This window comes from Bos indicus x Bos taurus, chromosome 5 (assembly GCF_003369695.1).
Source record: "Bos indicus x Bos taurus breed Angus x Brahman F1 hybrid chromosome 5, Bos_hybrid_MaternalHap_v2.0, whole genome shotgun sequence".
Classification (NCBI taxonomy): Eukaryota; Metazoa; Chordata; class Mammalia; order Artiodactyla; family Bovidae; genus Bos; species Bos indicus x Bos taurus.
In genome coordinates, this window is record NC_040080.1 from 4,463,924 (window position 1) to 4,489,666 (window position 25,743).

At 43.7% G+C, this 25,743-nt stretch overlaps 1 protein-coding gene across 2 annotated transcripts; it reads right to left on the reverse strand.

Annotated features, from left to right (window-relative positions):
• Positions 1 to 884: 884 nt before the first annotated feature.
• On the reverse strand, positions 885 to 22,912 carry NUP50 (nucleoporin 50). 2 transcript variants are annotated; one of them, XM_027540529.1, is made up of 8 exons: positions 22,467 to 22,912; positions 18,722 to 18,800; positions 16,674 to 16,757; positions 10,894 to 11,080; positions 8,965 to 9,618; positions 6,682 to 6,763; positions 5,142 to 5,260; positions 885 to 4,312 (listed from the first exon to the last, which is right to left on the reverse strand). In XM_027540529.1, exons 2-8 carry the CDS (start codon positions 18,788 to 18,790, stop codon positions 4,110 to 4,112), a joined length of 1,398 nt encoding a protein of 465 aa, XP_027396330.1. In that variant the 5' UTR covers positions 18,791 to 18,800; positions 22,467 to 22,912; the 3' UTR covers positions 885 to 4,109. The 2 variants fall into 2 exon arrangements, with proteins under 2 accessions (XP_027396330.1, XP_027396331.1); XM_027540530.1 differs by having other exon boundaries at positions 18,722 to 18,801; positions 22,477 to 22,810.
• Between the last annotated feature and the right edge of the window lie 2,831 nt (positions 22,913 to 25,743).

Below are 25,743 nucleotides of genomic sequence, written 5' to 3' on the forward strand. Positions count from 1 at the left end.
CTGTCGGGCCCTGGGTGTTGCTCGCTGCTCTCGGGACCAGCCTGCAGAACCACTGCTCCAGCCCAGCCGTCCGGCTGAGCGCCTCAAGCAGGGCCCGCGCGGCTGCAGCGCTCTCCCTCTAGGCAGCACCTGCACACTCGGCGTCTTCAGTAGTCTCCACGAGACGGTGCCAGCTCAGGAAAAATATTTTGATGGATAACTTAGTCTCTGTAATAGTTTTCTTTACCAGACACCTCTTATAAATAAGCTAAGTGAGTAACTCAGGAACGTTTTAAAAATATGAACCTTACTCTAAATTACAGTTTACTGTGTTAATGCCTTAGCAGTGATTTCCTAAATCACTGAAAACAAGGTTACACAGACGCAAAATACATTTTTATCCTCGATCATTTTGATCCTTAAGTTTCACAATGTCCTCCTGGACACAGAGTCCCAACTCTACTTACTTGCTGGAAGAAACCTCGCCTGCCCAAACCCGTTTCTTTGGAAAGTGCACCCAGGAGCCCATGTCTGGAAGGTTTGCTGCAAGCATTAAACAAGAGAACATATGAAAAGCTGCTGGCACAATGCTTCTCACAATAGCCAATGAAAGGTCCGCTATTCCCAGTCTATAACCGTTATTCCCAGTTATAACCAGTCCGTTATTCCCTGTAAAACAAGGACCCACCAGAAAGTCCTGAATGGCCTGGAGTGGGTCTCATCCGGCACAAGGGCCCAAGGCACCTAGGGATCCCGTTACTGGGGGTCTGGGTCTCTCACCTCCCAGCCGACCCTCCTGCTGCCAGGGCTTCCGGGCACACTTGCACACGGCTCCTCCCCCTCCGGCGGGCTTGACTTGCACCAACACCAGGTGCAGCAGAGGAACATAAAGTGTCAGACACTGATTCTGTTTACTTTCCATTTATTCACATTTCATGGATTGATACACTTGCTCAACGGGATCATTCAAAAACTAATACACACCGAGATTACATTGTCTGACAATTCAAGTATTTTAGCTTTAGAAAACAGTTTCCTATGTAAAATAGAAAGCAAACAATTGATCCATTTGATATATGCTACCAAGTTTCCCGTCTCTGCTACAACTGGGTCTGCCACACCAGCCACACACACACACACACACACAGGCCTGTGCTCAGAGCACCACACGGGAAGGAAGTTGTGACAGGTCCCTCCCTGTCGCCTACTGGTGCTACAGGACAAAGCAGTTTGTACTCAGAGACTTCACTTCCAGAATAAGGATGACTACCAGGGGTTTGGGAGTGAGTCGCTCAGTTTGTAAAAATGCACTGCACTTGCATTTGGATTGTTCTGAACTGTTCTGAAACAGAATAACTGACAAATGCTCAGAAACAGGTAATTCGCTGACCTTTAAACCAAAAAAGCCTTCTCTAAACTCTAAGGTAGAATATTAGTTTTTTTCCCTCTACCCCAGAACAGGTAGATATTTTTTGGCATGCAGCATATCAAAAATATGATTTAGAATTCAAACTGTAAAACAATAATCCTTTTAAAAGAAAACCAGTCCATAAACCTGTTCTTTCATGAAAAACACAATCTAAAGTTTAAAAACTGGACACACATTTTCAGCCTGTAATTCTAATAATGAAAACAGCATCATACTCTATTTTTTGCTTAATGGGAATGCTCAAAAGGAAGAGATGAACACACAGCAGTTAAAAAAAAGGCCACTGGGATATTCGGTATTTGTCAAGATACAACACAATCTGATTTAAAGATATGTACACCCTTTAGGACACATTTACGACACTCTCTTTGTAGATTCTCAAACCAAAGATAAAAACTTCATCCACATTCAACATTTTAAAGCCTAATTTCTAATAACTTGTTAAAAAATAAATCTAAACCCAAGGGGTAGAATTGAGCTGTTAAACAGTGGGGACAAAAAGGCCAGCCCCCAGCCCTCCAGGGGCCAAGGCGCCCCTCCCCCAGTAACACACATGGACTTAAGATTTTACAGAGAAATCCACATACACTTATTAGGCTCTTTTACACTCAGACATAATTAAAGTGGAGACCAGCGAGTTCCTAAAGGACAAGAGTGATTTTAAGACAATACCACATTTTGATTTATGGTATACATACCACTGTCCCCCCTGTAATTTCCACTCTAACAGTACAGTCTTAGCAAGAATTTGCTGGGAATGTTAGAAAAAAAGAAAGCCACACACACCCAGTGATTTAAAAAGACAAACTTCTTAGGATGGTGGTGGGGAAGAGTGAACCCAATCAGGACTTTCATGCCATTTTTTGGTGAACATTCCACATCACATGCAAAGGCAAACAAGTAATGCACCCGAGTTCCTAGAGATACACAAGTCTGCGAGCCTGACCTTCTGGTGGGACAAGGAGCATGTGCGGCTAAGCTAGGACATGCTGATGAGGTTTGTTCCCTAATTTCCTCGTCCCTCTAACAGCCGGATAAACCTAGTGTGAACAGGGAAGGGCCAGTATTAAGTAATCAGCCACTTGTTAACTAAAACTCATCTACAACGAACACTCATGAACTTCTCATTTCTAAAAAGTAAAAGAAACAATTGCCACTTCCTCCCCAGGCCTCATGATACAGCCAAATTCGATCCCATTCCCTAATAGTGCACGTTATCTACCCAAAGTCACACATGGGGCCAAAGTCTCCCACGGAATCAGAGGCGAGAATGCAGTAGTATAAGAATTTCATGATCATTGTTGGCCCAACTACTTGATCTCAAGTATTAAAGAGCAACGTATCATAAAATGGTTTCCCTGCTCCCTTTACATCTAAAAATTGTATTTTTTTTAATAAAAGCAACTGTACTATCTACAGTAATTTTGACTATTTTTTTTAAAGTCAGAAGACATTATGTTCTGAAGAGCAGAATATACAAGTGTGAGCCCTCAGGCACAGACCCTGAGCCTATCTGGTACCAGCATTAAATGACTCGTGAGGAATGAGTGGACATTTAGAACATTAAACCTGACATCTAGTTTGCGTGACCAGAGTCTTCAAAGAACGCTAGTGCTAGTTACCCAAAAGCTATGGAGAAGTGACGTGGCTGCCTCGGGTGCAGCCACGGCTCCATTCCACATGGACACACGGAACGTCTTACCGTTAAAAAGTAAATGGAAATTTCAGTATCAAATGCAGAATACACTGGCGTCTAAAAGTTAAAGGCAACGTTTACACACACAACTTCCTCTTCCATCACCTTATTGCGTGTTTCCTGCTGAGTTCACATGGCTCATGTGTAATAAAAGCTCCTATGACTTAAGTTTAGGGTTTAGATCCAGAGTTCATCACGGTACAATTAACTAAGAGCATATTCTTTCCCTTTTATTGTACGGTTTAACCCTTTAGTCTCTAAGGGTTGTGACCACTGTCTGTGGTCTACAAACTACCAAATTTGTGCTTTTAAACCTCTTTCCTGGCAAGCCCCCCATCCCTTTTGTCTCTAGGGGGATAGAGAAGTAAGAGCACCTCATGAAGGAACCTACAAAACCAAAGAACAAGCTACTCATTTCCTCTTAAAACGAAAAAGCAGCTCTGGAATCCTAGTAAAGCAGCCTGTGGGGTTAAAGGCCAGCGTCCACACGAAAGCAGCTGAGGACTCCTCTGCTGAAGGCAAACATCCCAGCTGTAAAGCGACGTGACAAAGCACGGGGAGCCCCTCGGCCACAGCGCGGCGGCAGGTCCGCCCCACACCAGCCAGCCACGCCCACCAGAGGATGCACGCCGTGAAGCCGTGCAGATGCTGGCAGCAGACCCCGAGCCCTGGATCAGAAAAGCCTTTGGGAAATCTACTCGATACCCTGATTTCAGTCCATTAAGAAATCACTTGTGGTTAGTTTAATAAATGAATGTTAAAAATCTTCCAAAATTTTTCTTTCAAATGTATTTTACACATTAGACAGTTCTTAAGAAGGGAGAATGCAGTTTCTTAACACTTAACATCGAAGGTTTTATTGGCCTTTTAATATTAATCTTCCCCACAAAAGTTTTAAGTTATCTCTAAGTCCTAGAACGTCAAAGTAAGAAGAGAAGAAAACTGACTAAGCTCAGGGGTGCCAGGGGAAGCAGCAGCTTGGCAACAACTCCGCAGCGGGCATGCTCAGGCATCCTTCTTCTCCAGCAGAATTTTGTGCAGCTCGTCCGCGTCCTCGCTGGTTTTCACCCGAATCAACATGGTCACGGGGGTGGCGGCGTTCTTCTCATCGACGGGCGGGTTGGGGACGCAGACGATGAGCACATTGTTCTTCCCCATGCGGGTGCAGGGCATGCTGGGCACAATCAGGATGTTGAGCAGTATGTTGCCTGCATCGAAGAAAGGGAAATGCATCAAAATATTTCCCATGGAACTACACCTTGAATAGGCTAAACATTAAACAATTATGCAACACGGAGCCACAGGAACGTCACAAAAAGGGCCTGGTTCCCCGACAGACCCCCTGACAGGATGGGGTCCCCGAGAGAGGACCGTGGGGCCTCTGGCAGGACGTGGCCTAGGCCCCACCGAGGAGGCCTTCTCCCCCAAGAGCGGTCAGCTGGGAAACGGCTGTCACAGGGGCCAGCACGCTCACGGGCAAGAGTGAGCGTGCTGTGACTGCACCACGGGTCAGCCGAGCCCACGTGAAAGAAAGAGCTTCACGGGAGTCTGTTTCAGGGACACCCCGACCACTTCCCTTCCCTCAGACCCCCGACCCAGGCACTACCCCCTCCTTTCAGAGGACTGTTAATGGTAAAGCTGGAGGGTGGACAACAACGAGTTAATGATTCTTTGCTACATAAAAAGGATCCTTTACAAGGTTAATTCTCCTTGAGAGTTAACTAAACCGTCCAATTTACCTACAGTTTCTTAGTCGTATTTCTCGCACAAAGGAAAATGAAAACACGTTGTCACTTGCTGGCAGCAGCTTTTTAATACATTGAGTTTTTCTTCTGCACTATTACCCCATCATTCAAATAAATCGGTAAGTAATGAGTCAGTATAGGATGAATTTGTCCTGAACAATCTCTTCTATTCCAAAAACCACATCAACATCCTTGAAAACCTTGAAGACTAAAATCAGCAAAGTACAGAGCTTCTATGTACCATGTAATTATGATTATTTTGTGCCACCTGAAGAAAAAGGTACTCACTCACCTAAATTGGTGTCTGCCCGCACTAACAGCTGCGTCTTCTGATTCGCTGTAGGTTTTAAATGCAGAGTGCCCACACCCTTCTCCTTAAATTCATTTTCTTTCTTGTAAAATAGTTTACACCTAAGGAGAAAAATAATGATACGATCACTCAGTGACACGTCACGAAAGCCACACGATTCTCCAACAGCCCCTGCTCATGCTTACGTGGAAGCCAGTTAGTAAATACGGCAGAGGGAGCTTAGAAGAGTCTTCTGTTGATGCAAATCAGGTCTGCACACAAGGCAGGTAAGAGAATCCGCTGAGACAGGCTACAGTCCCTCCTTTTTCTAACCATTACACAGCAGGCCTGACACAATTCTTCACAGTGGTTTCTGAAACCATCCTTTCTCAGGTCAGTCAAAAATCCCCACCAAGCACCTTACAGTTCCCGGATGTACTGGTCCTGAGCTCAAGAGCTGCCCCTGGTGCTTAAAGAACAGGAACATACAGGACAAACGCTCTGCCCCTCAACCTCACCTTTTTCCTATTTCTTATTTTTGAATTTTCTTCAGGACTCTTTCATCTCCATTGGTCATTATTAAACAAGTCAGAACCACTGCCTGTTCCTTTGATTCACTATGATTAGAAAAAAATCTTGGGTTAGAGTCTCTGGTCCAGTGGTTAGGACTCGCACTTTCACTGCTGGGGCCAGAGTGCAATCCCTGGTCAGGAAATTAAGATCCCACAAGCCTTGAGGAGTGGCAAAACAAAACCCAAAGAAACCTCATTCAAAACAAGCAAAAAATGCCCTAAGTCAGGGTCATTCCCTTACACCATCTGTGTAATTACATTTTAAAACAGGCAAAAGGAATTGGTCTCTTTTTAAAAGTTCTCAAAAATAAACATTTGAAATCGAACAGGATTTGGTGATTTATACTATGAAAACTGCTGACTTACTACGTCTGAAATTTTTGTATTAGAAAAACATATCCAAGGGAAGCTTTAAGGGCACAAATGTTTTTCAGTAAAATCTTTGTTAAAAAGCACTAATTTCATTTCACTGAGAGATAACTAAAAATTTCCCTTCAGCCTTTTTCTGAAAGCAGCAACTCTCATTAAACAAAATCCCCCCAAACGCCAAACCAGCTTGCACCGCTGGGGGAAGACAGAGTAAAGGAAAGCCAAACCTAGAATCACTGACTTAGGTGACTATCTTTGCAGGGAAAGGAGGGGAAGAAAGGAAGGAGAAAAAGGGAGAGAACAATGAGGTAAGAGATGAGGACAAGGAAGGAGTTTCTAAAGCACCTGAAAAGCAGAAAGAGCTAAACTAACATGAAAGAGCAGGCTTCGCCCAGCAGGAAATTTAAAGATCATATTATTTTTAAATAAACAGGCCCAGAATTCTTCCTTGTCCCAATTCTGGGAGCAGGCACAGCCTGACCCCAGGAGGGGTACCTGGTAAACTCTGCAGGGATGATGTTGCCCATGCGCTCCAGCCAGAAGCCTGTCTCCACGTCTCTGAAAATAAATTCATCAAGTGGGTTGCCGTGACTACTACTTACTTTTTGGAGTAAAAAGCATCGTCTTCTTTTACTTCAGTAACTACTACTTTCGGTGGCTCGTCATTCTCTTCTTCATCTCCACCTTTTGTAAAAACACCACCAATACGATTCTGATCAAGAGCCTGAAAATATGATAAAAGAAGTTTGCCCCCCACCCCTCACCTGAACCTAAAAATTACATGTAAGCGGATACAGAAACTGAAAGCACCATCTAACTGTGTGTGGGGGAGTCAAGGTGAGGAGGTACTTGCTGGGTTTTTGTACAAAGTCTTAGAACAAAAGTGTCCGTGCTTGTATGCAGAGTGCAGGCAAAGTTACACAGAAAAAGCCAACACTGACTTACACTCAGGATGCCCACAAGAAGAAAAACCTCAGACAGGCTTCTAGCACAAGAAATTTCACCCCCAAATATTCCTGTCATCATTTCTGCATCATGCCAAAGAAGAATCAAGGAGCACAATGGCCAAAGATGGAGAAAACAAGCATTTTACAGGGCATGTTTGTCAGAGAAATGAGTCCCAAGCCAAGTGTAAGTAACTGAAGCTGTGTCTGCATTGCCACACCTCTGGACATGCTGGTACGGTGGGTGTTCTCTCGGTCTGAGCCCAAAGTACTATCCTTGACCTCAGTGCCCCAATCATAGGGGAGAGTAAGTCACTGGTGGACACAAATTATGATCCCCTTAAAGAGAAAGCAACTGCATAAAACTCAGTGATGAGTAACTAAGAAAAAGAATTCTGCTGCTCCAACAATTCAGATCACAAGATTTAAATTTTAAGCAGGTGCTCCGGAGGTAGGGCATTTTGTTATTCTAACAAGTTCTCCAAGTCCTTCCATGCACATGATAACCACAGGGTGAGGAGTAAGTGCTTTATGGAGGGGTGCCCTGCTGAGACGGGAGACTATTCCAATTCAGCATCCTTTCTACAGACAGCAAAGTCCCTGTGACTGGGACACACTCTCTGTTGTCTTATTTAAGACAGACAAAGGGAAGCTCTTTATTCTCTGCTTTGCCCTGGAGGGCTCTTGCCTGAGGATAGCTGAAGGCAGGGCAAAGTAACAGAAGGAAGATTCCCTTCAGGAAGAAAAACATAGTATTTATGGCCCACTGGCAGCTGCAGTTTTCTTTCTCAAAGATCAATATGCTAATACCCGGGGAATGCACTTTTAACTGCTTTTAAGTCTCTATACATACACTACTTGTTTTATGACCACCACGGGGTGAAGAGGGATAATGACACAACCCGTATTTGGAGATGTTCAAGCTGGATTTAGAAAAGGCAAAGGAACTAGAGATCAAATTGCCAAAATCAGTTGGATCATTGAAAAAGCAAGAGAGTTCCAGAAAAACATCAACTTCTGCTCCATTGACTATGCCAAATCCTTTGACCATGTGGATCACAACAAACTGTGAAACATTCTTAAAGGGATGGGAATACTAGACCACTTGACCTTACCTTCTGAGAAATCTGCATGCAGGTCAAGAAGCCAGAGTTAGAACTGGACACGGAAGAAAAGACTGGTCCCAAACTGGGAAAGGAGTATGTCAAGGCTGTATATTGTCACCCTGCTTATCTAACTTCTATGCAGAGTACATCATGAGAAATGCTGGGCTGGAGGAAACACAAGCTGGAATCAGGATTGCTGCAATCTCAGATATGCAGATGACACCATCCTTATGGCAGAAAGTGAAGAAGAACTAAAGAGCCTCTTGATGAAAGTGAAAGAGGAGAGTGAAAAAGTTGGCTTAAAGCTCAACATTCAGAAAACGAACATCATGGCATCCGGTCCCATCACTTCATGGGAAATAGATGGGGAAACAGTGGAAAGAGTGACAGATTTTATTTTCTTGGGCTCCAAAATCACTGTAGATGACGACTGCAGTCATAAGCTATGTGAATTTATAAGCAAATCTCTTAAAACATTTCAGTGAACATCTATGATGAGTTTTCAATAAAATAAATTTTCAAAAAATGTTTAGTTTTTTTTTCTTAATGGAAAGGCATGTGTTTGATGGGTTTTCAAAGTTCCCATGCCAGATGTTTCTATATTATTTTTATATTCGTAATCTTTAAAATAATCCTATAAAATAGGTCTTACTCTATTTTATGAATAAGGAATCAGAGAAGTTAACCAGCTCTGCCCAGGATCACACACATGTCTAGGCGCTGATGGAGTCTGGACGTGAATCCAGACCCATCTCACTCACAAGACAATGCTTTTCCCACTAAGCACAGGCCTCCCATGAACCTAAACAGGCCTCGAGCGCTGAGCTGTGTTTACCTTTGCATTCGTTGCTGCCACTTTCTGCTTGGCTCTCCAATGTTTTAGTGGAAAATGGTGAAGAAACTGGTTTACTCTGGGTAGTATCTTTGCCAAATAAACTGGAGTTTCCAGAAGAAAATGAAAATCCAGTCAAGGGGCCCGAATTTAAGGAGCCCATAACAGAACTCTCAATTTTCTTGCCAAAGTTAAACGAGGCACTTGTGGCTCCTAGTGATGGGTCCTTGCTCTTTTCAGACACAGCTTCCACCTTCTTTTCAGACGTATCCTCCGTTTTGTTGACATGAAACAAAAATGGTGACTCTGGTTGTAATTTTGTTGAACCAAATAGAGAAGGAGGCTGTGCTTCAACTGATATTTTGTTGGCTTCACTTTCAGAATTACTGCTGCCACTGTTCCCGTGTTGCTGTTCGATGCTTGCTAAGTATTTCTCATAGTCTTTAAAGATAGGTGTGAGGTCGCAGAGCGGGTTTGTGTTCACGTGCTTCACGATCCAGTCCCGGACGGAGCAGTTTAAAGCTGCCAGCTGTTTGTGATAGGCGTTCCCGTGGCAAGCAGCACCAGAGGAGGAAGGCTGCTGACTGTCACCGTTAGTTTTAGGAGTTGAAATCTTTTTATCGACCAAGGAGGTAGGGCCATTTATAGCAGTAGATCCTATAGGAAATTACATGTTTAAGAATTTATTCAGAAGCTGATTTAATTAAGCCATTCACATTTTCATACCGCTCTGCCTTCACATTTTTTTTTATCGTATCCCATTTTTGTTACAGTTCAAGATGCGTATATATAGTATTCAAAAACCGCTAAGTCACTTCAGTCGTGTCTTGACTCTGTGTGACCCCATAGACGGCAGCCCGCCAGGCTCCCTCGTCCCTGGGATTTTCCAGGCAGGAACACTGGAGTGGGTTGCCACTGCCTTCTCCAATGCATGAAAGTGAAAAGTGAAAGTGAAGACGCTCAGTCGTGTCCGACCCTTAGCGACCCCGACCCTTAGCGACCCCATGGACTGCAGCCCACCAGGCTCCTCCGTCCATGGGATTTTCCAGGCAAGAGTAATTACAAAAATCAAATCAAACATTTTACATATATGTATGAATGTGTATAGATAGATATATATATATATATGTATTTTTCACATGCTTGCATTAAACCTGTCATTTTAAAATAATCTTTTCCTTCAAAAGGATGCCCACTTCACCTAAACCTGTCAAAACAGTACAAAACTTAACCCCCAAGGTTGCAGGAACATCTATTAATGTAGTTAAAATCTTAACAGGAAGTGCTTATTTTAATACACTAAACACTCTGCCTAATTTAAATGAAACAGTATACACTCTTAGAATAATTTGCTAAGTATGATCCAATGAATCAGGATCACTTCCAAGAATCAAAGATTTTAACCCACAAGCCCATTCTCTGTCGCTAATTCCAAGATTCTTGAGTAATTTCCTCAAAACAGGATGAGGCAATCAACATATCCTGAGCAAAATAAACCAAGCCTGGGAATGTAGGTGTGTGGCGCAGAGGAAATCCTTGGTACATTATAATCAATGAGGTGGAGGGATGGGAGGCCTTCACCTAGGGGCCACTAAGAGCTTCTGTTTCTCTTTTGATCCTTAGGTCAATTCTGAGGTCATATTCATTTCATAGTTGAAGAAGATTTGGAAGCTCAAAGGTTAAGGAACTTTACCAAGGTCACACAGAGCTGGTAACTGGCAGAACAGAACAGAACCCAGACTATTTTGGCCTGTACTCTACTTACTCTGTAATTAGCCAAAAGCTCCCTAATTTTTGTCCCTTTCATCATTACCGTGTTCTTGCTCCTACAGCTGCAGAACCCAGAGAAAAGAAAAAAAAAAACCTTTGCAAAATCAGTTTTTATAGATTATCCTTACACAGGTTAAGACGGGGGAACAAGAGCCTACTCACCGAACGTGGCCTTGGTCTCAGTTGCTGCCCTCGTGCTGGAGAAGGGAGGGGCACTCGTTACGCTGTTTCCGTTTGACAGTCCTTCCAGAGGCTTCCCTCCAGCACCATTACCAAATCCAGAAAACCCTCCTCCTCCAGAAGATGCAACCAAACCTTTAAAACCTTTAAAGGCCCCTCCACCATCAGACTGAAAAATAAAGAAAGAGCACACATTAGGTAACTCTTTTTGTTTCCAAGCAAGCAAGCAAAAGGCAGTATTCTCTTGGCTAAATAGTACCCACAACCCTTGTGCAACCAGCATTTAAGGAAACTGCCAGCACAAGCAGAGACAGAACACAGATTTTACTCATAATGGTAGCTTTGCCAGCTGAAACTGCCTTCATGTAACAGGAAGGACAGATGGAATCTAGAGTGAAATAATTTTTTAAGATCTATGTATGATATAAAAGGTTAAAAAGACTAATTCAAATAAATTTATGGACTCACCACCAGCTACAGAACTATAAATACAACACATTCTCAACACAACTAAACTCCAAATGAAAGACTTTTCATACACTATTCAAAGACCAAGTGCCTAAAGAAGTTATAGAAACATCAAGTTAGGTTCACTAGAAGCATTTTACCCACTACTTACAATTTCCTACGAACTTCTGGAGCTTTCAAACTGTGTTCAACGTACAGAACGCTGGTGCTTTGGGGGTGCCTGGCCCGCTTCATGACACCTGAAAGCTGCTCTCGGCACTGCGGTCTGCACTGTCTCTACCTCTTCACTGTCACTCGCAGCAACAGCCGGCCCGCCCCTCCCCGAGCCTATCTTCCCAGGCAGCTTGTCCTCGCCACAAGTTCCCGCTCTCAGGCCTCTTCCCAGCAGCCCCCAAGGGAAACTTACCAGAGCTGCATCTCCCAATTCCTGTTGAGTGACCAACCAGTATACCTAGCAGTCTCCTAGAGAACTCCATGTGGAGGTACCACAGGCCCTGAAATACTTTGCTAAAACAAAATCAGTAACTTCCTCATGAAGTCCCTTCCCCCCTATATCTTTTCCATGAAAGAGCTATCAAATACTACTTGGCTCAAGACCTACATCCAACCAGTCACCAGTCTTAAGAATGACATTAGGCCAGAAAATAACTCAGAAGAAAGAAAAATTGAACAAAGCCACCACAGAAATGCAGCTGAGCAGGTTTATTCCAAGGATGCCACCCAGGCTGTTCAAACAAGCCTCTCTTGACTGACAAGAGACGTCCAGATCACCAAGACAGCACTCACGGGTCTGGGATGTATTTGAGGGATGAAGAGCTGTTAAACATGGAGTGATTGCTGAATATGGAGACATGATTTCAGTTCATGAATTATAACTCATATTTTATCTTTTTGAACACAAGAATGAAACATTTTGCTGGGAAACAGCTATAGCAAACCTAGACAGCATATTAAAAAGCAGAGACATTACTTTGCCAACAAAGGTCCATCTAGTCAAAGGTATGGTTTTTCCAGTAATCATGTACAGATGTGAGAGTTGGACCATAAAGAAAGCTGAAAGCCAAAGAATTGATGCTTCTGAACTGTGGTGTTAGAGAAGACTCTTGACAGTCCCTTGAACTGCAAAGAGATAAAACCAGTCAACTGTAAAGGAAATCAATCCTGAATATTCATTAGAAAGACTGATGCTGAAGTTGAAGCTCCAATACTCTGTCCACCTGATGCGAAGACCCTGATGCTGGGAAAGACTGAAGGCAGGAGGAGAAGGGGATGACACGAGATGATTGGATGGCATCATCGACTTAATGGACATGAGTTTGAGCAAGCTGTGAAAGATGCGGAAGGAGAGGGAAGCCTGGTGTGCTGCAGTCCATGGGGTCACAGAGTCGGACGCCACTGAGCAACCCAACAACAGCACACACTAGAAGGACACCAGAATGGGAAGCGCTTCTGTTATTCTCAAAGGTGTTACCCTACCCACACCTCAGTCCTGGGAGGCAGATAAGACTGAGAATAGCTTACATTTTCCTGTCTGATTCCCAACACCCACTTCCCTTGCTTTCCAATTACTATATTCATTTTTCCACTTCATGCTATAACACAACTTGAATTTGTCTACATCTATCTCTTATTCCCCCAACTGGATAAGCTCCCTTTAACATACAGATGTCATTTATTATCTTTTATATCTTCCATTACTGTGATATTGAATGGTTTGCTTTGGAAATGAACAGAGATCATTCTGTCGTTTTTAAGATTGCATCCAAGTACTGCATTTTGGACTCTCTTGTTGACCATGATGGCTACTCCATTTCTTCTGAGGGATTCCTGCCTGCAGTAGTAGATATAATGGTCATCTGAGTTAAATTCACCCATTCCAGCCATTTCAGTTCGCTGATTCCTAGAATGATTCAATATCACGGTAATCCAAGTCTATGTCCCAACCAGTAACGCTGAAAAAGCTGAAGTTGAACGGTTCTATGAAGACCTACCAGACCTTTTAGAACTAACACCCAAAACAGATGTCCTTTTCATTATAGGGGACTGGAATGCAAAAGTAGGAAGTCAAGAAACACCTGGAGTAACAGGCAAATTTGGCCTTGGAATACGGAATGAAGCAGGGCAAAGACTAATAGAGTTTTGCCAAGAAAATGCACTGGTCATAACGAACACCCTCTTCCAACAACACAAGAGAAGACTCTATACATGGACATCACCAGATGGTCAACACCAAAATCAGATTGATTATATTCTTTGCAGCCAAAGACGGAGAAGCTCTATACAGTCAGCAAAAACAAGACCAGGAGCTGACTGTGGCTCAGATCATGAACTCCTTATTGCCAAATTCAGACTTAAATTGAAGAAAGTAGGGAAAACCACTAGACCATTCAGGTATGACCTAAATCAAATCCCTTATGATTATACAGTGGAAGTGAGAAATAGATTTAAGGGCCTAGATCTGATAGATAAAGTGCCTGATGAACTATGGAATGAGGTTCGTGACATTGTACAGGAGACAGGGATCAAGACCATCCCCATGGAAAAGACATGCAAAAAAGCAAAATGGCTGTCTGGGGAGGCCTTACAAATAGCTGTGAAAAGAAGAGAAGCGAAAAGCAAAGGAGAAAAGGAAAGATATAAACATCTGAATGCAGAGTTCCAAAGAATAGCAAGGAGAGGTAAGAAAGCCTTCTTCAGCGATCAATGCAAAGAAATAGAGGAAAACAACAGAATGGGAAAGACTAGGGATCTCTTCAAGACAACTAGAGATACCAAGGGAACATTTCATGCAAAGATGGGCTCGATAAAGGACAGAAATGGTATGGACCTAACAGAAGCAGAAGATATTAAGAAGAGGTGGCAAGAATACACAGAAGAACTGTACAAAAAAGAGCTTCATGACCCAGATAATCACAATGGTGTGATCACTCACCTAGAGCCAGACATCCTGGAATGTGAAGTCAAGTGGGCCTTAGAAAGCATCACTACGAACAAAGCTAGTGGAGGCGATGGAATTCCAGTTGAGCTATTCCACATCCTGAAAGATGATGCTGTGAAAGTGCTGCACTCAATATGCCAGCAAATTTGGAAAACTCAGCAGTGGCCACAGGACTGGAAAAGGTCAGTTTTCATTCCAATCCCAAAGAAAGGCAATGCCAAAGAATGCTCAAACTACCGCACAATTGCACTCATCTCACACACATGAGTAAAGTAATGCTCAAAATTCTCTAAGCCAGGCTTCAGCAATATGTGAACCATGAACTTTCTGATGTTCAAGCTGGTTTTAGAAAAGGCAGAGGAACCAAAGATCAAATTGCCAACATCCGCTGGATCATGGAAAAAGCAAGAGAGTTCCAGAAAAACATCTATTTCGGCTTTATTGACTATGCCAAAGCCTTTGACTGTGTGGATCACAATAAACTGTGGAAAATTCTGAAAGAGACGGGAATACCAGACCACCTGATCTGCCTCTTGAGAAATTTGTATGCAGGTCAGGAAGCAACAGTTATAACTGGACATGGAACAACAGACTGGTTCCAAATAGGAAAAGGAGTATGTCAAGGCTGTATATTGTCACCCTGCTTATTTAACTTATATGCAGAGTACATCATGAGAAACGCTGGACTGGAAGAAACACAAGCTGGAATCAAGATTGCTGGGAAAAATATCAATAAGCTCAGATATGCAGATGACACCACCCTTATGGCAGAAAGTGAAGAGGAACTCAAAAGCCTCTTGATGAAAGTGAAAGTGGAGAGTGAAAAAGTTGGCTTAAAGCTCAACATTCAGAAAACAAAGATCATGGCATCTGGTCCCATCACTTCATGGGAAATAGATGGGGAAACAGTGGAAACAGTGTCAGACTTTATTTTTCTGGGCTCCAAAATCACTGCAGATGGTGACTGCAGCCATGAAATTAAAAGACGCTTACTCCTTGGAAGGAAAGTTATGACCAACCTAGATAGCATATTCAAAAGCAGAGACGTTACTTTGCCAACAAAGGTTCGTATAGTCAAGGCTATGGTTTTTCCTGTGGTCACGTATGGATGTGAGAGTTGGACTGTGAAGAAAGCTGAGTGCTTAAGAATTGATGCTTTTGAACCGTGGTGTTGGAGAAGACTTTTGAGAGTCCCTTGGACTGCAAGGAGATCCAACCAGTCCATTCTGAAGGAGATCAGCCCTGAGATTTCTTTGGAAGGAATGATGCTAAAGCTGAAACTCCAGTACTTTGGCCACCTCATGTGAAGAGTTGACTCACTGGAAAAGACTCTGATGCTGGGAGGGATTGGGGGCAGGAGAAGGGGACGACAGAGGATGAGATGGCTGGACGGCATCACTGACTCGATGGACATGAGTCTGAGTGAACTCCGGGAGTTGGTGATGGACAGGGAGGCCTGGAGTGCTGCGATTCGTGGGGTCGCAAAGAGTCGGACACGACTGAACGACTGATCTGATCTGATCTAATATCTCCCATGGCCTTTACCAAGCGTATGCACAAGTGAACTAGGCATTTTAAAAAGCCTTTATTAACAACTCAATCAAAAAATGGACAAAATGTCTAAATAGACACTGCCCCAAAGAAGATATACAGATGATCAACAGGCATGTAAAAAAAATGTTCAACAACACTAATTATCACAGAAACGCAAATCAAAACTACAATGAGGTATCACTTCACACAGGTCAGAATGGCTACCATCAAAAAGTCTACAATTAATAAATGCTGGAGAAGACGTGGAGAAAAACGTTCCTTCAACAGAAAAACACTGCTGGCAGGAATGTAAATGGGCACAGCCACTAAAGGAGAAAAGTGTGAATGCTCCTTAAAAAAACAAAACTAGAACTACCATACAATTTAGTGATCCCACTGCTGGGCATTTATCCAGACAAAACTGTAATTCAAAGATACATGCACCCCAAAATTCACCGCAGCACCATCTACAAGGGTCAACACACGGAAGCAGCCTAAACGTCCACTGATGGATGAACAGATAAAGATGAGGATGGTGCTGTGTGCTCTTTCTCACTGACTCTTTGTGACCCTGTGGACTGTAGCCCATCAGGCTCCCCTGTCCATGGAATTCTCCAGGCAAGAATACTGGAGTGGGTTGCCATTTCCTTCTCCAATGATAAACCATTATATATTTTTAAAAGGCATTCTTGATAGATTACATAAAAGATACTTTTTTTTCAAAAAAGCATTTATTGATCTGATTGCTCCCAGAAGTGGAAGTACTCTACAACTCAGAAATAAAATTAGTGTTTAGAACCAGAAGCTGTAAGGAAACACTCACTTCGAATCCAACATTTCTACGCTTTGCTTTCTTTATGGCTCTGTTCTTCAAGACTTCCTCACTGGCCACCGAAAATGTTCCCACCTGCAGGAGTGTACAAATAAAACAGCAATAAAAAAAGGGCAAAAAGAAGGTAAAATGCTGAACTTTTAAAAAGCTAGACCAAGACAAACTGATATATCTCTGGGTTTTAAGTACCGTTAATACTGGTAACACAAATTATGGAAAGTACATTAAACTAAAGTTTATGTCTCTTATCTGTCTTATGAATTTCATTGCTAGTCAGGTGAATCAGAAATGTTTCAGAAACTACAAATCCAGACTTTGAATCACAATTCAGAGAGAGGGGTGCATACATCAACTTTCTAAGAAAACTAAGATCATCCAAACCTTGGCACAAAACTGTTCATAATCAATTCTTCAAATATATTCAAGGACATTACCCAGATGTCAAAACTAGCATCTTACTACTATAGTTTTCAAAAATTAAGTTCATAATACACATTATTTTACAGAACAGCTCTGCGCATTTGCCCATGATCCAGAAGACCTCTGAGGGACCTGGGACTCTAAGTGACCTGTTGGAAATTTGCTGAAAATCTTTGGCTTTACTTCACCCCTTCTTCTACCTTAGAGAAATGGCATAAAATACTTGCTGTAAAAAGTTCTCTTCTATACTTATTTCAGATAAACTTTGGAATCTCTGAACCCACAGAAGGGATCATCTGACTACACCTGACTCAAATATAATGTCCTTCCACACATGTTTCATTAGAATCTATCCAAATGGAAGTTCTTTCATTTCTGAAATATTTTAATGTCAAAACAAATCATTATGTGGTAGGCCTGGAACGTGACTGTAGCCTAAAACATGGAAAAAACTTAGTTACCAAAGACGTGTTTAAAAAGTACCAAGTCAGTCAGAATTGTTAAAAACACTTCTTCATAAGCCCATACTTGATTTTGGTTTCCCTAAAAATATTGGTACACATATTTGTAAAGGAAAAATATTAGTACTAGAAAATAGATTAAGAAAGAAAGAAAACAGAAGTCTAAGAATTATCTTGGAAACGCTTTTGCAAACTATTTAAAATATTTATGTATATTTTTTAACTTAACACACTTCTTTTAACTTGAAAGGCTAACTTGGTTCAGGCTTGCTCAGTGAACTGGCCTTGGAGTATCAAACTGCTGATGAGGCATTTCAGAAATACAGCTGTGTTTTATTCTTTTTAAGAGAAAAATTAAAAGGTTTCCTCAGGGAAGACCATTTTTGTTAGGAAAGAAACTAGGCCATCTAAATTCTATTCCTGTTAACCCAGATGGGGGTGGAGAGTGTCTCAGATCTTCAATATGAAATAAAACAGGACTCCCAGACGCAGTACAGTAAGGGAGGCAACTGCAATCTTCTAAAATCTAAAACTGTGAGTATGGCAAACTAAGACACTGGTGGTAAAACACTTTTCAAATTTACTTTATAACTAGATCATTTACTCAGCCTTCAATATGAACTAAAACCAATGGGCTGAGCGTGCTCAACGAAATGCTATATGAAATTCAGGAGGAAGGTGATTCTACAAAGGAGTAGAGTATTGAAGGAATAGTTGCTAATCGAAAAGCACACCCATCAATTTTTATACTAAGCACAGATCATAAGAAACCATATTATTTCCAGTTCAGTTCCATTCAGTCGCTAAGGCGTGTCTAACTCTTTGCGACCCCATGAACCGCAGCACGCCAGGCCTCCCTGTTCATCACCAACTCTTGGAGTCCACCCAAACCCATGTTCACTGAGTCAGTGATGCCATCCAACCATCTCATCCTCTGTCATCCCCTTCTCCTCCTGCCCCCAATCTTTCCCAGCACTGGGCTCTTTTCCAATGAGTCAGCTCTTCACATCAGGTGGCCAAAGTATTGGAGTTTCAGCTTCAATATCAGGATGCTCTTAAAAAGCCCTTTTATTTTTACCAGAGTCTTCATGAGGAATCACAAAACGAATTTAAACTTGGAAGTAGCAGGAAATCATTCTTAGGGAAAGCACTTTTTACCTCTTCTGCTTCATCTTCTTGATCCCAATTCCTATCTGTCAACTCCTTCTCGGCGATTCTTTTGGCCATTTTTTTGAACCTAAAAGTAAAAAGATTAGAAGCAGTAAGCTTTTGTTGTTGTTAAGTCGCTCAGTTGTGTCCAACTCTTTGCAACCTCTTGGACAATAGCCCGCCAGGCTCCTCTGTCCATGGGATTTCCCAGGCAAGAATACAGGAGAGGGTTGCCATTTCCTTCTCTGGTGGATCTCCCCAATCTAGGGATTAAACCCATGTCTCCTGCACTGGCAAGCGGGTTCTTTACCAATGAGCCACCAAGGCAGCCAGTAATAAGTTTGCTTTTCTAAAACATGATTTAACTCTTACAACGAATTTTTAAAATTTACTTTAGCATTAAATGAGATAAAAACATCCCTGATACCAATGGGCACTTCTTTAACGAGAACGGTATAACACTGTTAGGCTCCCGTGTCACAAATCCAACAAAAATTACAGAAGGCAGCGAGGTCTTCTAAGGCACAGTGAAAAACAATAAAACACCTCCATTTGAAAAAAAAAAGCTAATGAAACACTGATTTTTTAAAAATCAGAAATCTATAGAACTGCATAATAATCAACAAATGCTCAATTAACTTAACTCCATGCAAATTACATTTATACATAGTCTGGCTATAGGCAAGACATTTTTAATATTTAAAATTCTCTTAAGGATATTCAGTAAAGTTTGATCTTAGTTAAGAATGTGAACGAGCTATTATTTTCACTACAAGAGTACAGATGGTCCCTGACTTCAAGGGTTCATCTTGCAAGTTTTCAAGTTTACGATGGTGGGAAAGCAACACTCATTAAGTAGAAACCTTCCTGTAGGTTTTGACTTTTTCTCAGGCCAGCAATATGAGGTATGATATTTTCCTGTGATCCTGGGCAGTGGCAACAAGCCACAGCTCCCAGCCAGCTAGCCAAGCCACCACAACCAAGGATACACTTACAACCATTCTGTACCCATATCACTATTCTGGTTTTCATTTTCAGGATAGTATTCAAAAAATTATATGAGATGCTCAACATTACTATAAATCAGTCTTTGTGTCAGTTGACTCTGCCCAACAGTAGGCTGACGTCTGAGCACTTCTAAGGTAGGCTGGGCTATGATCTTCAGTAGGTTTGATGTACTAAATGCATTTTCGACTTACAGTACTTTCAACTTACCATGGGTTTATTGTGACATAATCTCAACATACGCTGAAGAAGATAGTTCAAAATATGATTAACATGACTGTGTTAACATTCTTAGAATTCTTAATTCTTCAAAAACAAGCCATCAGCAGCAGAAACCAACATAACATTGTAAAGCAATTTGCATCCAATTAAAAAATAAATTTAAAACAAAAAAATCCCCCCAAAAGAAAAAGAAGCCATCAGCTCAACTTCTATTCAAGGCACGTTGTTGTTTAGTTGCTAAGTTGTGTCCAATTCCATGTATTCACACCTTAAAATTTCCAGTTTATTTTCTGATCCTAAGATGTATATCTGTTGCTATTAAAACCTGAAACAATCAATGGAGAGCTCCACTGTAAGTGCTGTGCTTGGCTCTTTCCTAACATCAATTAAATGGGCCCCAAAACTCCTTACCTTGCCCAGAGATTTACTGGTTAGCCTGGAACACTAGCAAGGGTTCCTGAAAACCAGCCTAGCCTCCTTCCTAGTCCTTCCCCACTCTTATTTGCCCTCAAGACTACAACCCACCAGAGAAGTTTCTAGAAGCTCATGGTCATTAAGATACAAACTTACACATCACTCACTAGGCACAGAAGATCTGTAAAATAAAATTCAAATGCCAGCATTCCAAAGTCCTCCAAACATAGCAATTTTCAGCTTTTAATAATCTCCTAATAATCTCTGAAGTTTTCTTTTACCAAGTGCTTCTGATTACAGAATTAATGGCTTTGAAGTCCCAGATTCTAAAACATAAGTGAGAATTAACATAATTTTGTCATTACTTGCAAATCTTTTTTAATGCCTCCATCCCAAACACTCGGTCAAGTTTTGCTATTAATCTTGTCATCCAGAAAACAAACAAGGTACCCTTCCCCATAAATTCTTAGTAAACTCTAACTGTTCAGAGGCCAGGTCTCTGTGTGGCTTCTTCTGGGCCATTTTCCCATTCAGTAACTAACACCTCCACCAGAGGGCAGAAGAGGGGAGAAACTTAAACAGTCGTTTTTTTGCTAGTAACTTAATAACCTAACTAGTTATTAACAGGCAAAAAGGAGTGGAGCTGAAAGTGCAAAAATTTTATTAAGTGTTAAAATTGTAACACCTAACCCACAGCCACAACTGAAGACAACTGGCAGAGTCAAACAACCTAAGTTAATACAGCCAGTTCACTTCCGATTCCATATTTATCCAATCCCCATTTTTATCAAATCAAAGAATAACCAGAGGGCAGGTACCTTTGTTTCACTCACTCTGGTACCTCAAAACCCGCCCCCCTCCACATGATAGATGGTCTAGAATCAGAGATCTGGGACACTGCAAAATTGAGAAAAATACTACAAAATGTTAGCATCCAGTTTTGCCGTGTTGTTGTTGAAGACTTTGAAGTTTCATTTTTGTGCCTCAATTTCTTTACTTCACAACAGGGAGGTGCTGTGACATTTATATACAAAAAGCTTAGCTTAGAAGAGTGGCTGCAACAGAGGAAGGACTCAATATATCTTATCAAAGAGAAAAGCTCTGTCAGAAACAAAGCCTCTAAAATACTTTCCTTCCCTAACTTAAAGGTTGTGGTGTGGAAAAACAAAATTAACTTGAATTATGAATCGGGCTCTAAACAATACGTTACCAAATCCATATTTTATTTCAAAGCATGGTACTTCAGACAATAACATGCTTTGAAAAAGGGAAAAAGTGCCGGTAAAGTACTTAGAACAAAGCCTGGCACCTAGAGTCTTTAAGTGTGAAGATCTAAGAACGTAAAAAAAAAAAAATGTGGGCTTGTGGTTTAGAAGGCACCAAATCATGAAATGATTACTGGGTATGAAGCATACCTTGGGATAGGAAAATCGCAAACTTTCGGTAATTGGGGAAACTTTATTCGTGCCCGATACAGGGAATTCTGTGCTCTCTCCACCGCGGGCTGCCCCCGCCCCGGGGTGACTTCAGTCCACGTCGGTCTCCTCTAAGACGGAAACAGACTGGAACAGACTTGACAGCGTGGCCCCCGGAGGGAAAATGGAACTCGGGGCGGCCCCGGAGACGGAGACGCTCGAGGAAAACGGAATCCTCGAACAGGGCTTCTTAACCGAGGGGAGTCAGGTCATCAGGGGCCTGTGGCCGCAATACAGGAGGAGGGTAGCGGAAGGAGCGGAGAGAGACGAGTGCCGGGAAGAAGCGCGAGGAAGGACACCGAGCCAGGACGGCCCCTTCCCTCTCCGGCTCCCGCCTCCGCCGGGGCCGCAGGCGCCCCGCGCCCGGGCCCAGCCTTCCCCAGGTCGGACACCGCAGCCGCGACAGGCCGGCCCCGCGCCCGGCCTCACAAACACCCGCCGGGCTGCGTGGCGGCTGACACCGCGCCCCACCCTCCTCCGCTCCCTCAAGCGCCGCGTCCCCAGCCGGCGCCCCGCACCGCGCTCCACCCTCCTCGGGCTCCGCGTTTCAGGCCCGGGTCCGGCACCCGGAGCCCGGCTTCCTCTTCTTAGACCCGGCGCCCGCCCCTTCCGTGCCGCCCGGTCAGCCCGCCCCTCACCTCTCCGGTGGCTGCGGTGGCCCTCGCTGGGTTGTGGGCGCGGCGAAGCCGGGGTGCGCAGCGAGCAGGTGCGAGGTCGCGGCCGCGGCACTCGGGTCTGAAGCGGCGCGCGATCGTTTCTGGTGTGCTGAGAGCCTCGAAGGATTCGGTGATCGGCAACCCCTGAGTCTCAAACAGCATGTCCTTCCGGGCGGGGGTGTGTCTCGTTTCTCTGCGTTGAGCAGTGAGGGGAGGTAAGCAGTCCGTTCAGCAGGAGACGGCTGAGAGAACAGGGCCCCACACACCTCAGGCCGCCATTTTGTAACTGGAATCGAGCCCTCGCGACCAATTCGAAAAAAAAAAGGGAGGAAAGAAACGCCCGCTTCCAGCTACTGCGCAAGCGCGCCGGAGCCTCGGTTGGCAGCACTACCCACGGCGGCGGCTGGGCCTCTCGCAGCGCATGCGCCCAACTGCTTTGGGAAAAAACCGTTGCCGAAGGCGCATTCCCCGTTTTCCGCATGCGCGCGCGCAAGCGCACGTCTCACGCTCCGGCTCCGGCAGGAAGTCGGCACCGGGGGGCGGGGCTTGTGCGCGTCGGCCGCGTGTGGAACGCTGTACGCGTTGGAGGCGGTCGCGCGGGGTTGGCTGCTGGTTGTGGGCGCGGCCGGAGTTCCAGAGGCGCGTGGGACAGCAGAGTCTGTAGGGGAGCGCGGCGGGCGCTCGTGGTGTCCGGGGGGGGTGCTGGAGCTCGGAGAAGGGAGCGATCGTGAGCCCCGGAGGCTTGAATGAACTCGGGTAGCGTCACGTCAGGAGCTCGGTGCCTCAGCCGTGGACTAGAGCTGCCCCGTGGGCCGGCGACGTGCCTGTGACGCGCCGGCCGCGGATGTTTGGAAGGTCTGGGACTCGGGAGCCCAGGTGGGAAGGTCGCGGGCGTTGACGGGAGAAGCGGACCCGTCCTCTGTTCCGTGGCCAGCTTGTATTTCCTTTCCTCGGTGGGTGCCATAGAGGCGAAGTCACTTGCCATTTTGCATCACTAGTCGGTATCAACGAAGATGAAATGAAGTCTCCAACCTCTTTTTTTGAACTGTGGGACGGGTACGAATGTCCAGGGGCAGGATGTGTATTCGTGTGCTTTTGCTTGAGTACTACAGCATAGTATCTCAAGATATCATGAACAGTACTGAAGTGAAAGTCGCTCAGTCGTGTCCAACTCTTTGCGACTCCATGGACGATAGAGTCCATGGAATTCTCCAGGCCAGAATACTGGAATGGGTAGCCTTACCCTTCTCCAGGGATCTTCCCAAGCCAGGGATCGAACCCAGGTCTCCTGCATTGCTGGCGGATTCTTTACCAGCTGAGCCACAAGGGAAGCCCAAGAATACTGGAGTGGGTAGTCTATCCCTTCTCCAGCGGATCTTCCCGACCCAGGAATCGAAATGGGTCCCCTGCATTGCAGGCGGATTCTTTACCAACAGACCCCATAGACGACAGCGCACCAGGCTCCTCCGTCCCTGGGATTCTCCTGGCAAGAATACTGGAGTGGGTTGCCATTACCTTCTCCAAACAGAGCTATGAGAGAATGAATAAAGCTGTACAAAGCAATTTAAACGCTCCTTGCCTTACAGTTAATAGGTCGCTATGGGAATTAGATCCGTTACTAATTAGCAAAAATTGCTTCAGAAAAGGAACGTTCTTAGAACAATGGTTCTTAACCTTTTTTTTTTCCCTCCAGGCAGGGTTTATGATTTACTTGTGTGAAATACCGGCTTCCTTGGCAGCTCAGCTGCTAAAGAATCTGCCTGCAATGAGGGAGACCACAGTTGGATTCGCGGGTCGGGAAGATCCCCTAGAGAAGGGATAGGCTACCCACTCCACTATTCTTGTCCTTTCCTGGTGACTCAGCTGGTAAAGAATCTGCCTGCAATGCGGGAGACCAGGCTTTTATCCCTGTATTGGGAACATCCCCTGGAGAAGGGAAAGGCTACCCACTCCAGTATTCTGGCCTGTAGAATTCCAGGGGAATTACAGAGAGTTGGACACGAAATGTGTGAAATGAAAATATCTCCTGCGTTATTAATAAACAAGAAATGTAAGAAACAAAGTGAATGAGGAAACAGGATTGGTTCCAGATAGCTGAGGTGCATATGAAGGGAGTAAATTCAGTGATGCCTGGTCTTTGATGTTCAGACTGCCTGCTCCTTTTGTTGCAAACTTGTGTATAGCCTGACTTTCCCTCCTGCTTCTTTGGAGCAGTTGTCTCAGAGCTACTGAGATGCTGTCTCCTGGGCTGGGAGTCCAAAACATTGCCACAAAATAAAATAACTCTGCTTTCAGGATGTGGCTATATATTTTAGTCCGCACTTGAAAGTGCAAAGAAAGTTTGCATACAGTCATGCAGAATCAGAAGAGTGGGGACGTTCTTGGTGGCCAGTGAGGAAGTCTTGAAGAATAGAGCCGTGACGAAAGCGAAGCTGTAGAAATGTTGGGTTTGAATTGAAGTGTTTTCTTACAGTTTCTGGTACTAAACACTAATATGATTTCTGAGTTGTAGAGTATTTCCACCCCTGGGAGCAATCAGATCAATAAATGCTTTTTAAAAAAATTGTCCTTTTATGTAATCTATCAAGAATGCTTTGTAAGTGTGTGTATAGTTCCCTGTGCTCTACAGGAAGTCCTTGGTTGGTTATCTCTTCTGTATAGTAGTGCTGTGTATATGTGAATCACAAACTCCTAATTTGTGTCCCCCGCCCCACATTTCCCCTTCCTAACCCGTAAGTTTGTTTCCTATGTCTGTGAATCTATTTCTGTTTTGTAAGAAGTCCATTGTATCATTTTTTAGATTCCATACATAAGCACTATCATATTCGTCTTTGGCTGGCTGGCCTCAGTATGATAATCTCTAGGTCCACCGTGTTGCTCCACATGGCATCATTTCGTCCCTTTTTATGGCTGAGTAATATTCCGTGGTGTGTGTGAGTGTGTGTGTGTGTGTACACCACATCTTTATCCATGTCTTCCCAGTGGCTCGGCAGTAACGAATCCACCTGCAGTGCTGGAGTTGTAGACTCTATCCCTGGGTCGGAAAGATCGCCTAGAGAAGGAAATGGCAACTCACTCCAGTATACTTGTCTGCAAAAATCCGATGAACAGAGGAGCCTGGCAGGCTACAGTCCATAAGGTTGCAAAGAGTTGGACATTGAGCATGCAAGAATATCATCATGTAGGGAACCAATTTGCATATAATTTCAGGATGTTTATGAACCGTCCCTAAAAGCCTATTCATGGACTGGTGTGTAAA

Excerpts from the sequence above, each read along its gene's own strand:
- NUP50 (XM_027540529.1), bottom strand. The coding sequence starts at position 18,790 with ATGGCCAAAAGAATCGCCGAGAAGGAGTTGACAGATAGGAATTGGGAT. Across the intron at positions 16,758-18,721 it reads AAGAAGATGAAGCAGAAGAG|GTGGGAACATTTTCGGTGGC; the intron begins GTAAAAAGTGCT and ends ACACTCCTGCAG. Across the intron at positions 4,313-5,141 it reads GCGGGCAGACACCAATTTAG|GCAACATACTGCTCAACATC; the intron begins GTGAGTGAGTAC and ends TCTTCGATGCAG.